Below are 12957 nucleotides of genomic sequence, written 5' to 3'. Positions count from 1 at the left end.
GACCTGTGGTGCCGGCAGTGGCAAAAGTCTCGCAAGCTGTGCCAGGGCCCGTGGCGCCGGCAGTGGCAAAAGTCTTGCAAGGTGCACCAGGGCTAGGGCCCGCAGCGCCAGCAGTGGCAAAAGTCTTGCAAGGGCTAGGGCCCGCGGCGCCAACGGTGGCAAAAGTCTTGCAAGGTGCACCAGGGCTAGGGCCTGCGGCGCCGACAGTGGGAAAAGTCTTGCAAGGTGCACCAGGGCTAGGGCCCGCGGCGCCGACAGTGGCAAGAGCCTTGCAAGGTGCACCAGGGCCTGCGGTGCCAACAGTGGCAAGAGTCTCGCAAGCTGCCCCAGCGCCAGGGCCTGCGGTGCCGGCAGTGGCAAGAGTCTCGCAAGCTGCCCCAGGGCCTGTGGTGCCGGCAGTGGCAAGAGTCTCGCAAGCTGCCCCAGCGCCAGGGCCTGTGGTGCCAGCAGTGGCAAGAGTCTCGCAAGCTGGCCCAGGGCCTGCGGTGCCAGCATTGGCAAGAGTCTCGCCAGCTGCCCCGGGGCCGGGGCCTGCGGTGCCGGCGTTGGCAAGAGTCTCGCCAGCTGCTCCTGGGCCGGGGCCTGCGGTGCCGGCGTTGGCAAGAGTCTCGCCAGCTGCTCCTGGGCCGGGGCCTGCGGTGCCGGCGTTGGCAAGAGTCTCGCCAGCTGGCCCAGGGCCGGGGCCTTCAGTGCCGGCGTTGGCAAGAGTCTCGCCAGCTGGCCCAGGGCCGGGGCCTTCAGTGCCGGCGTTGGCAAGAGTCTCTCCAGCTGCCCCAGGGCCGGGACCTGTGGTACCAGCGTTGGCAAGAGTCTCTCCAGCTGCTCCAGGGCCGGGGCCTTCGATGCTGGCATTGGCAAGAGTCTCTCCAGCTGCCCCAGGGCCAGGCCTTGTGATGCCGGCAGTGGCAAGAGTCTCACCAGCTGCTCCATGGCTTGCAGTGCCGGCAGTGGCAAGAGTCTCACCAGCTGCCCCAAAGCCAGGGCCTGTGATGCTGGCAGCAACTAAAGTCTCAGAAACAGTCCTAGGGCCGACTCCTGTGGCACCAGCAGTGGCAAAAGTCTCAGAAGCTGCTTCAGGGCTTGTGGCTTCAAAACTGGCAAAAGTCTCAGACACTGCTCCACAGCCTACAACACTGGCAATGGCAAAAGTCTCAGAAGCATCCCCTGTGCCTCGACCTGTGGCACTGGCCATGACAAAAGTCTCAGACACTGCCCCACAGCCTGTGGTGCCAGCAGTGGTAAAAGTCTCAGAAGCTGCTGCAGTACCTCGACCTGTGGCGCTCGCAATGACAAAAGTGTCCGAAGCTAGCCCAGGGCCTGCACCTGTGGTGCCAGCAGTGTCAAAAATCTCTGAAGCTGCCCCTGGACTTGGACCTGCAGCACCGGGTGTGACAAAAAGCTCAGAAGCAGGCCCAGGGCCTGGACCTGCAGTGCCAGCAGTGGCAAAAGCCTCAGAAGCTGCCCCAATGCCTGAGGTACCAGCGGCAGCAAAAACTTCAGAAGCTGTCTCAGGGCCTGTGGCACCGCCTGTGGCAAAAGGTGATGACACTTCAAAAGACGACAAAGCACGTGGGAAAAGCACCCACAAGAGCAGTGATAAAAATAAACAAGATGCAAAAAAAGCAAAAAAGAGTCGATCTAAATCTCTTTCCAGATCACGAAAGCGGAGAAAAAAGACAAGGTCACGCTCTACTTCTAGGCAGGTTACCTCTAAAAGAGCAAGTTCTAGGAGCAGGAACCTCTCAGATTCTCGGAAAAATCATTCTGCATCGCATCGCAAGTCCAGATCTCGGTCTGTTGAAAGAAGGGATCCCAAAGAGTCTTCAAGGAGATCAAGACACAGACGCTCCAAGTCCTCTGATCATGATGGGTCCCGATCCCGGTCTGCGGAAAAAAGAGATCGTAATGAGTCTTTACGGAGATCCAGACGCAGACGTTCTAGATCTTCTGACCGCTACAAATCTAGGTCAAGATCTGTTGAAAGAAGAGCTCGTGCAGACTCTCCATGGAGATACAGATGGAATCGTTCCAGGTCCTCAGATCGCTACAAGTCTAGATCAAGATCTGTTGAAAGACGAGGTCGAAGAGATTCCCCTTGGAGATACAGGCGCAATCGCTCCAGGTCCTCGGATCGCTCCAAGTCTAGATCCCGGTCTCTGGATAGAAGAGGTCGCAGATACTCTCCATGGAGATATAGGCGCAATCGCTCTAGGTCTTCAGATCGTTCCAAATCTAGATCCTGGTCTGTGGATAGAAGAGGTCGCAGAGACTCTCCATGGAGATACAGACGCAATCGTTCCAGGTCCTCGGATCACTCCAAGTCTAGATCTCGGTCTGCAGACAGAAGAGGTCACAGATATTCTCCTTGGAGATATAGGCACAATCGCTCAAGGTCTTCAGATCACTCTAAATCTAGATCCAGATCTATTGGAAGAAGAGGTTGTAGAGACTCTTCACGGAGGTCGAGGCGCAAACGCTCTAGGTCCTCAGATCATTATAAGTCTAGGTCCAGGTCACTGGGGAAGAGAGATAGAAAGGAGTCTTCTCGGCGGTCTAAACATAAACGTTCCAAGTCTTCGGACCGTTACAAATCTAGGTCTAGATCTGATGGAAAAAGAGGTTGCAGAGACTCTTCACAGAGGTCGAGACGCAGACGTTCCAGGTCCTCAGATGATCATTACAAGTCTAGATCCAGGTCTGTGGGAAGAAAAGAGAGGAAGGAATCCTCACGGCGGTCTAAACGTAAACGCTCCAAGTCCTCTGAGCATTATAAATCTAGATCCAGATCTGTTGACAAAACAGGGGGCAAGGAGCCTTCACAGAGGTCTAAACGTAGACGATCCAGGTCTTCAGCCCATTACAAATCTAGATCCAAATCTCTTGACAAGCGGCAGGGCAAAGTGTCGTCACAGAAATCTGAAAGTAGACGCTCAAAGTCTTCTGAATGTGACAAACCTAGATCTAAATCTGTTGAAAAAATTGAAGGCCAGAAGTCTTCAGTAGAGTCCAAAAATAGATGTTCTGAGCTTTCTGAAGGCCAAGAGTCAGGATCCAAATCTGTTGAAGAAATGGGGGCCCCAAAATCTTCTTTGGAGTCTGAAGATAGATGCTCTGAGCTTTCTGAAGGCCAGGAATTGGGATCCAAATCTGTTGAAGAAGTGATGGGCCCAAAACCTTTATTGGAGTCTGAAAATAGATGCTCTGAGCTTTCTGAAGTCCAGGAGTCAGGATCTAAATCTGTTGAAGAAACAGGGGCCCCAAGACCTTCAGTGGAGTATGAAAATAGATGCCCTGAACACTCTGAAGGTCAAGGGTCAAGATCCAAATCTGTTGAAAAAATAACGCACCAGGAGTCTTTGGTAATGCCTGAAGCTAAACTCTTAGACTCTTCTGCAGGTGGTGAACCTAGCTCTGTAGCTGTTGAAGAAATGGAAATCCCGGAGCCTTTATTGAGACCTGAAAATAGATACTCAGAGTTTCCTATATGTGAAGGACTTAATTCTGAATCTGTTGAAAAAATAGAGGGCCAGCAACATTTGATCTCTGAAAGTGTGCCGTCCGAGTTTTCTGAACACAATGGACCTAGATCTGAATCTATCACAAAGTTAGGGAGCCAGATACCTTCAGTGCAGTCTGAAAGCATGCACCCCAAGTCATCTGAATGTGAAAGACCTATATCTAAATCTGTTGAAGAAATAGACAAACAGGAGCTTTCACTAAGCTCTGAAAATCGGTGTTCTGAACCTCCTGAGCACCACAAGTCAAGACCTAGTGCTGCTGAAAAAATAGCAAGCGAGGAGTCTTCCCTGAGGTCTGGTAATGTATGTTCTGAGCTTCCTGAATGTGACAGACTTGTACCCCAAATACTTGAAAAAATGGAAAGCCAAGAACTTTTGCTGAAACCTGAAAGTAAACTCTCTGAATCTCCTGAACCTGAGAGAGCTAGATCTAAATCTGGTGATAAAAGTGAGAGTTGTGAGTCTTTAGTGGGGTCTGAAAAGTCTTCTCACCAGGTTTGGATTGTGCCTTGTGATGTTCAGAAGACAAAGGTACAGGAGACTTTCCTAAGGTCTGAAATCATACGCTCTGAGTCTCTGGTGCCTGATGAACCCAAATCCAAATCTATTCAAATAACAGAGAGGCAGGAAGCTTTGCTGAACTTGGAAAGTGGACCCCTTGAATCCAGTGAAGATGTTGAACTGAATTCCAAGTCTGTGGATAAAATAAAGGAACGGGAGCTTTTGCTGAGCTCTGAAAACAGATCTCCTGAATCTGCTGAAGGCCCAAAACTGCTGTCTGAATCTGTAGAAAAAATAGAGGAAAAGGAGCTTTCCCCGGAGAGCAGAATCCCTGAATCTGGTGAAGGCTTTGAACCTAGATCTCAGTCTGTGGGAAAAATGGAGGATCAACAGTCTGCTCTGACCTCTGAGTGCAGGCCTCTTGAATCTGGTAAAGACCTTGAGCTGAAGTCTGACTCTGTGCAAATCATAAAGGTATGGGAGCCTTTGCTGTGCTCGGAGAGGAAAACCTTTGAATTTAGTGAAGGCCTTGACCTTGCATCTGAAGCTATGGAGAGCATAGAGGTACAGGAGAATTTGTTGAGCTCTAAGAGCGGACCTCTGATGAAGAAATCTGGTGAAGGTCACAAGCTGAGGTCTCAGTCTTTGGAAAGCAAAGAGGTACTGGAGCCTTCACTGAGCTCTGAAAGTGGACCACTTGGATCTGATCAAAACCTTGAACCCAGATCTGAGTCTATGGAAAAATTAGAGGGACAAGAGCGGTGGTTCAGCCCTAAGAGTACAGCCCTTGAATCTGTTGAAGGCCTTGAGCTGAGGTCCAAATCTGTGGAAATCCAGGAAGCAGGGGAGCCCTTGCTGAGGTCTGAGAGCAGACTCAACTCTGGTGAAAGTCTTGAACTGAGGTCTGAGTCTGTAGGAAAAACAGAAGTACAGGCATCTACCCTGAGCCTTGAGACTGGAATCCTTGAGTCTAGTGAAAGCTTCAAACCAAGATCCATGTCTTTTGAAAAAATAGAGGGACAGGAATTTGCTTCTGAGAGCAGCTCTCCTGAATCTGGTGAAGACCCTGAAATAAGGTCCAAGTCTGTGGAAAAAATTAAAGAGCAGGTGCTGTCATTGAGTCTTGAAAACAGACCCAAGGAAAGCAGTGAAAGCCTTGAACCCATGTCTGAGTTTGTGGAAAAAATAGAGGAACAGGTGCTGTCATTGAGCTCTGAAATCAGACCCTGGGAATCTGTTGAGGGCCTTGAACCTCTGTCAGAGTCTGTGGAAAAAATGGAGAGGCAGATGCTGTCTCGGAGTCCTGAAAGCAGAATCTGGAAATCTCATGAGGGCCTGGAACCCACATCTGAGTTTGTGGACAAAACGGTGGAACTGGAGATGCCTCTGACCTCTGAAAGCAGACCACTGGAATCTGGTGAAGGTATTGAACTGAGACCTGTGTTTGTGGAGAAAATTGAGGAACAGGTGCCATCGTTGTGCTTTGAAAGCAGACCTCTTGAATCTGGTGAAGGTCTTGAATCAAGGTCCAAGTCCATGGAAGAAATTGAGGAACAGCCACTGACATGGAGATCTGGAAGGAAACCCATTGGATCTAGGCTTTTGGAGCAAAGTGAGGAACTAGGGTGGTCACTGAGCTCTGAAAGGAGACCTCTGGAATCTGGTAAAGGCCTTGAACCAATGTCCAAGTCCATGGAAGAAACTGAGGGACAGATGCCACATTGGAGCCCTGAAAGGAGACCCCTTGAATCTGGCAAAGACCTTGAACTACAGTGTGAATCAGAGGAAGAAATTGAGGAGAAGGGACCATCAGCAAGCCCTGAAAGCAGGCACCCTGATTCTTGTGAAAGTTTTGAGCTGCTGTCCAAATCTGTGGAAGAAACTGAGGAACACACGCCACATTGGAGCCCTGAGAGGAGACTCCTTGAATCTGGTGAAGGCCTTGAGCTGCCATCTGAGTCTATAGAAGAAACTGAGGAACATGTCCCGTCCCTGAGCCCTGAAAGTCGACCCCTTGAATCTGGTGAAGGCTTTGAACTGCTGTCTGAGTCCATGGAAGAAATTGAAGGACAGGTGCCATCACTGAGCCCTGAAAGCAAACCCCTTGAATCTAGTGAAGGCCTTGTTCTGCCATCTGAGTCCATGGAAGAAATTAAGGAACGGGCGCCATCACTGAGCCCTGAAAGAAGACACCTTGAATCTGGGAAAGGCCTTGACCTGCCGTCCGAGCCCATGGAAGAAATTGAGGCACGGGTGCCATCGCTGAGCCCTGAAAGCAGGGCCCTTGAATCTGGCGCAAGCCTTGACTTGCCATCTGAGTCTATGGATGAAATTGAGGGACAGGTTCTGTCACTGAGCCCGGAAAGCAGATCCCTTGAATCTGGTGATGGTCTTGAACAAAGGTGCGAGTCCCTGGAAGAAATTGAGGAGCAGGCACTGTCACCGGGTCCTGAAAGCAGACCCCTTGGATCTGGTGATGGTCTTGAGATGCTGTCCAAGTCAGTGGAAGAAATTGAGGGACAGGTGCTGTCACTGAGTCCTGAAAGCAGATCCCTTGAATCTGGCGAAGGTCTTGAACCAAGGTCTGAGTCTGTGGAAGAAACTGAGGAGCAGGCACTGTCACAGACTCCTGAAATCAGACCCTTTGAATCTGGTGAAGGCCTTGAATTGTTGTCTGAGTCTGTGGAAGAAATTGCAGGACAGGCATTGTCACTGAGCCCTGAAAGTAGATCCCTTGAATCTGGTGAAGGTCTTGAACTAAGGTCTGAGTCTGTGGAAGAAACTGAGGAACAGGTGCTGTCACTGAGTCCTGAAACCAGACCCCTTGAACCTAGTGGAGGTCTTGAGCTGCCTTCTGAGTCTGTGGAAGAAATTGCAGGACGGGCATTGTCACTGAGTACTGAAAGTAGATCCCTTGAATCTGGTGAAGGCCTTGAACCGAGATCTGAGTCCTTGGAAGAAATTGAGGAACAGGCCCTGTCACTGAGTCCTGAAAGCAAATTTGCTGAATCTAGCAAAGTTCTTGAAGTCCCACCTGAGTCTATGGAAGAGATTGAGGGTCAGGTTCTGTCACTGAGCCCTGAAAGCAGATCCCTTGAATCTGGGGAAGGTCTTGAACCAAGGTCTGAGCCTGTGGAAGAAATTGAGGAACAGGCGCTGTCACCAAGTCCTGAAAGCACAATCTTTGAGTCTGGTGAAGGCCTTGAACTGGCATCCAAGTCCATGGAAGAAACTGAAGGAAAGACACTATCACTGAGCCCTGAAAACAGAGCTCTTGAATCTGGTGAGGGTCTTGAGCTGAGGTCTGAGTCTGTGGAAAAAACTGAAAGACGGGTATTGTCACCAAGCCCTGAAAGCAGACCTCTTGAATATGGCAGAGGTCTTGAACTTCCGCCTGAGTCTGTGGATGAAATTGCAGAACATGTTCCGTTACTGAGCCCTGAAAGCAGACCCTTTGAATCTGGGGGAGGCCTTGAACTGCTGTCTGAGCCCATGGGAGAAACTGAGGAACAGATGCCATCATTGTGCCCTGAACACAGATCCCTTGAACTGCCGTCTGAGTCCATGGAAGAGATTGAAGGAAAGGCACCATCCCCGTGCCCTGAAAGCAGACCACTTGAATCTGGTGAAAGCTTTGAACTGAGGTCCCAGTCTGTGGAAGAAATTGAAGGACCAGAATTGTCTCTGACCTCTGAAAGCAAGCCCCTGGAGTCTGATGAAGAACTTGAACTGTGGTCTGAGGCTGTGAAAATAAATGAGGAACAGGTGCTGTCATCAAGCTCTGAAAGTAGGCCCCTTGCTTCGAGTGAAGACCTTGAACTGCCGTCCGAGTCCATGGAAGAAATTGAAGGGCAGGCACCATTACTGAGTCCTGAAACCCGACCCTTTGAATCTGGTGAAGACTTTGAGTCTGAGTCTATGGAAAAAAAGGGAGAGGAACTATCACTGTGGTATGCAAGTAGAATCTCAGAACCCTCTGAATGTGACAGACGCAGATCCAAGTCTGTGGAAGAAGTAGAGGGACCTTTGGTGAGATCTGAAAGTAGGGGTTCCAAGTCTCCCGGTCGCCACAAGTCTAGGTCCAAATCTGTGCAAAAAGCAGAGCGCAAGGTGTCTTCACGGAGATATAGACGTAAACGCTCCAGATCTTCTGATCACCACAAATCTAGATCCAAATCTGCTGAAAAAACAGAGAGCAAAGAGTCTTCACAGAGGTCTAGAAGTAAACGCTCCAGGTCCTCTGAGCGCAAATCTCATAAACGTGATACTGAATCGCGTTCTAGACGGAATCGGTCCAAATCAGCAACCCGTAAAAGGCTATCAAGATCTAAATCTAACCATCGATCTCGGACTCGTTCATTATCCCGTTCAAGGCACAGAAAAAAGTCTCAATCACGATCAGCGTCCAGAAAGCGGCAGTCTTTATCTAGAGAGAGGCGGAAAAGATCTCAGAGAAACAGATCAAGGTCTGCAGATAGGAGAAAGAGGAGGTCAAATTCAAGAGATCTCCGAGTCTCGCTCAGGTTACGGTCTAGGAGTCGATCTCCTCTTCGTTCAAAACGGTCTAGATCAAGGGGAAGAAGACGGAGCGCTAGTAGGTCACCGGTTCGAGCAAGGAGATCAAGATCATCTGGGAGAAGAAGGGGTTACAGCAGATCACCTGATCGCCGAAGGTCCAGGTCCTCTGAAAGGTCACCTAAACGTCTTACAGACTTAGGTAATTAATGTTCTTACTTTCCATCAGTTTCACATCCCCATGGTATTATCCTATTAAAAACCTTATTTCTATTTCTGTTTGCAGTAATAAATTTAAACTGGTCTTCAATTAACCCCCAGGCATTCATCTGGCATTTTTCCTAAGTAAAAGGCAATTACTCAAATTTACTTATTTTTAATAAGATTTTCAGTTGCAGTGAATAAGTGTTTATAAAGGATTAGAAAGTATAATTTGATTGCATATGTAGTAGAAAAAAGGAGAGGGGCAGAGCCTCCTTTGATTGGTTCTGCCAGCACTGCTCTTTTGAGGAATGCAACTGAAGTTAAAAAAAATCTGGATGGAGAGATCTGTCTGTGTATTATAACTTTTTTCAAGAGTGTTTTTTGTAGGACAGTGCATCACCAGATGTCTCAAATGTTAGTTAATGAAGCTGAATCATATTGACAAACATAGAACTAAGTTTTAAGTGAGCAAGTAGACTACCAAGAAGGTCTTCCCTTCTCAGTTTGGAGCTTCCATAGGTTCGGTGTCTTAACTGTTTCTTCAGATGCACTATAAAGGTGGATTAATTTAAATTAAGGTATTTAAGTAATTGATTTGCAGCAGTTTTCCATATGCACTTCAGTTAGTTTCTGAAGGAAAATGCAAGTACATTCTCATTGGTTGATATAACCTTTTAACCTTTGCAATGTATATATTTACAACTCAACTGAACTTTTTACTATTTGGTGTAAATTATTTTGTTAGCTAGGAAAGGTACATTACTATACCTCACTAAATATATTTATTAGAATTAATGTCACTTATTTAATATGGTAGAAAGTGATGAAAATGCACTGAATTTATTTGCATACTGCACACACCTTTTCTAATAAAAATTAATTGTCTAAAATCAGGGTCCATGCATTAAGTGAGGAAACTGATTTCTGTGCCAGAATGGAGGTATGGGAATGCTGGAATGGTAGCTGCGGCCTATGCTCAGTTTGTAGCTGCGTCGAAGAGTGTGGGGTTGGAATCCCATTTGGCAAAGGTCACTTCCCTGTTCTTGCTGCTCCACAGCTAGGGTTTTAATTCTCTCACAGTCACTGCCAATTTGACTAGCTTTTGGTTGAGTAGCAAGGGAAGGGAGAGAACGGTACAAGTGGCCTCTGTTCCTGCTTCATGCTAACATTCAGCTGTGGTGAAGCTATGCTGTGGCAGGTAAAATTTTGTTATTTGTACTTTTTCCCTTTATTTTGCCATCCCAACCAAGGTTTTATGGGGAGTGGGAGGAGGTGTTGTTAACTTCATGCTTATGATTTGTGTCATCCAGCTGCACTACAATTGTACCTGGAATTTAATTAAACATAGATGAAAGAATATAATTTTTGTTAAACAAAACAACATGTATACAATTGTATTGAAATTTGGGAATATGTCTGATTGGAGCTCATTTTGGGCAAACTGGTAAAACAGAAACAAGAGGCCTCCCAAGTGAGCTCATTGGATTATTCTAATGAGTTGTGTGATGATACTTTCTGGAGTCACTGACTGGGTCCCCATTCCTCTGATAATTTTACTGGTCTCTTGTACTTAATAGCACAGCCATAAACTCCTCCAAAGGATCAGGCCAGCACATGATGTGCTGTGCTGTATGTATAAAATTTGACCTTTAAAAGTTGGATGTTTTTCCCAATTCTTTCTACATATAGAAAATTATGTAGTCTATCACTCAGATGTTTTTGCTAGAAGCTCATGAATTCAACATATTTGGTTTTTTTTAGAAATACTTAAATAACTTAGAAGTAGAAGCCTTACAAACTATGTTGAATTCTGTTTTCATTTTCAGTGGGTTTATATTTAAAAAGTAAAAAAAAAAAAGTTTAATATTATTTTAAATTACAAAATAAAAGTAATCCATTTAAAATTATTTTTGCTTTATTTTAAATTTATTTTTATCAATGTTGCATAAATACCTGAACTTTCAATGTGAAAAGTATAAACAGGAAAAAGCTGGCACTTTGGGTGATATCTTTCAGGCCCCCTTCATATGCCTAGAAATCATAAAGAAAGGAAGAGGTGTGTGGGTGTGTAAATAGTTTAAAATACAGTATTCTGCTTTTCCTTCAGAATATTTTTTTTCAGAATATTATTTTTGTTTGGTTTAATGGAAGAAACTGCTTTAATGCTAAAAATCAGCTCTGTAATCAAAACTGCACATAAAAAGACTCTAAAATATAAAGTCCACTAATTAAATTTTAATCTTCTTATAGACAAGGCCCAGCTACTTGAAATAGCCAAAGCTAATGCAGCTGCCATGTGTGCTAAGGCTGGTGTCCCATTACCACCAAGCCTGATGCCTATTATAGCCCCAGCAAAGAAGGAAGACAAAGATACTCAGAAGTCAGCAAGGGACACTCTAAAAGAGCTCACTGAGGTAAGGAAGAATGTTAAATACGAAAACAGTTCACCAACTGGTGTTCTCAGTAACTAGATATTTGGTCAAACCTAATTGTATATACTCATTTTTCTCAGGGAAATCTGCTTCTTCATGAAGGCTGCAGGATTAGGCCTCAACTGTTAAGTCTTTGATTTCTACATATATAAATCTTGAACGTTTGATGTTTTTCTTCCTATAGCTGTCAGTTGCTTTATATATAATTTCTTAAACTAAAAGCAGTTTCATACTACTTCTATTCTTCGGTCAAATTTCTAATCTTTTCTAAATATACTCATGTCCTCTAGATCAGTGGTTCTCAACCTTTTTTGTATTGAGACCTATGGGCCAATATAGATGGCTTGTCCTGACCCACACACTTGTGGCCCTGCCACTGCCTAACCCACAGTCCTTCCCCTCCCCACCAGGTCACGCTGGGGCCCCTCACTCCTGACCAGCAGTTCCCTGCTCCCCCCTGCTGGAGGGGGCCCCCAGCTGTGTCCGTTCCGCTTCAGCCGGATGTGAGCAGTGAATGCTGCCCCGTCCCACCCTGAAGCAGTGAGTGTTGGACCCCTGTGTGTATGGGCACCAGAAATGTGGGCTTTTCTGCAGAAGATTTTCCAGTGCTTTATTTTTCCGTGGGAAATTTTTCCATTTCTAAAAATTCATTGTTTCATAACATTCATTAGTAACAATGAATGGATGCCAGTACAATATTAGGCAAGCTTGGCAGTTTCAAAGTTGTAATTAATGTTTTTCAGGTGATTCCCCCTAGGAAGTGTGAGAGAGAGTACATGTATGTTTTATTGATTTGTAAACAGAAGGGTAAATACACTCACATAATAATCCAAATCAAAAATCAAGTTATGAATTCACCTAATTGGCTGTGCAGGTCAAATCAAAACCAAAGCTAAAATTTTATTTAGTCTTAGACTGCAAGTGAAAGCAAAACTAAAACTGTGATTAATTTTTGTTTCACTTTCTGTTCAGCAAACATACAGAGCAATGTCTCATTTCTTTTCTTGAGTTGGGGAAGTTGGAAGTGTTGACATAAGATCTGTTAGTTTTTTTAGTGCTTTTGGTTTGAAGTAGTCATCATAATGCCTAAGCAGAAAAAAATAGTGTGTGGCATCATTATAGTGAAGTTCAAGCCACTGAAGGAAGGAAGAAAGTTGGTAGATGTTAATATTGCGGGCAGGAGTATGCTAACAACGCAACAAGAATGAAGAAACATTTAATAACATGTAGAAACTGTCCTGAAAGAGTTACAAGCCATATACAGAAATCTAATACAACCAAGTGGTGGAACAACATCATCTGAGAAAAGTCTACTTCAGGAATTCTATGTAAGTAAACAAATTAATATGTTAAACAACACAGTATAGACTAGCATCTATGCTGTTTTAAAACATTATAATTTTAAAAGTTGTTAATGCAACTCTAGATTATTATTTATTTATTTAAAATATTTGTATCCTGCTTTTCTGCTTGCACTAAGCACCCAAAATGGCTTAAGCTTAACACAATTTTTTAAAAAATTACATAATAGATAAATAGTTAACTATTTCAACCCAGCAGAGTGAGCTTAGTCCTCTGGCCAATGGCAGAGGCCAAACTATGCTTCCCTTTGGCTCTGCAGTCCCAGGGCAACTGAGCAGCAAGTTGAGCAGCAGAGTGGTGTTCTTTCTGTCAGGGAGGGGGGAAGCAAGTTCCCTGCCGCTTCTCCTTCTCCTTGTGATGGATGAGGCCAAACTAGAATAGGCTGAAATAAAAATCTTTTCCCCCTTTTGTTGCAGGAACTTGGT

The 12957-nt window shown here is 45.6% G+C and overlaps 2 protein-coding genes across 5 annotated transcripts in view; both read left to right on the top strand.

Annotated features, from left to right (window-relative positions):
• The window catches only part of SON (SON DNA binding protein), a 78470-nt gene that overhangs the window by 22534 nt on the left and 42979 nt on the right, over positions 1–12957 (top strand). Inside the window, exons 4-5 of one of the 4 annotated variants that reach the window (XM_019523955.1) lie at positions 46–122; positions 364–991. In XM_019523955.1, coding sequence (XP_019379500.1) covers positions 46–122; positions 364–894 — 608 coding nt within the window. In that variant the 3' untranslated portion in view covers positions 895–991. Of the gene's footprint in view, positions 1–45; positions 123–165; positions 272–363; positions 992–10988; positions 11153–12957 lie in introns of those variants that run through there. The other 3 variants (XM_019523958.1, XM_019523957.1, XM_019523959.1) reach the window with 3 other exon arrangements.
• Positions 1496–3106, top strand: LOC109302385. Its single transcript, XM_019523960.1, has 2 exons — positions 1496–2169; positions 2350–3106. Exons 1-2 carry the CDS (start codon positions 1543–1545, stop codon positions 3001–3003), a joined length of 1281 nt encoding a protein of 426 aa, XP_019379505.1. The 5' UTR covers positions 1496–1542; the 3' UTR covers positions 3004–3106.

Source organism: Gavialis gangeticus, unplaced genomic scaffold (assembly GCF_001723915.1).
Source record: "Gavialis gangeticus isolate Ggan-Ray unplaced genomic scaffold, GavGan_comp1, whole genome shotgun sequence".
NCBI classification, from domain to species: domain Eukaryota; kingdom Metazoa; phylum Chordata; order Crocodylia; family Gavialidae; genus Gavialis; species Gavialis gangeticus.
This window is presented reverse-complemented; position numbering and strand designations above follow the sequence as displayed.

Excerpts from the sequence above, each read along its gene's own strand:
- LOC109302385 (XM_019523960.1), top strand. The coding sequence starts at position 1,543 with ATGACACTTCAAAAGACGACAAAGCACGTGGGAAAAGCACCCACAAGA. Across the intron at positions 2,170-2,349 it reads CCGGTCTCTGGATAGAAGAG|GTCACAGATATTCTCCTTGG; the intron begins GTCGCAGATACT and ends CAGACAGAAGAG.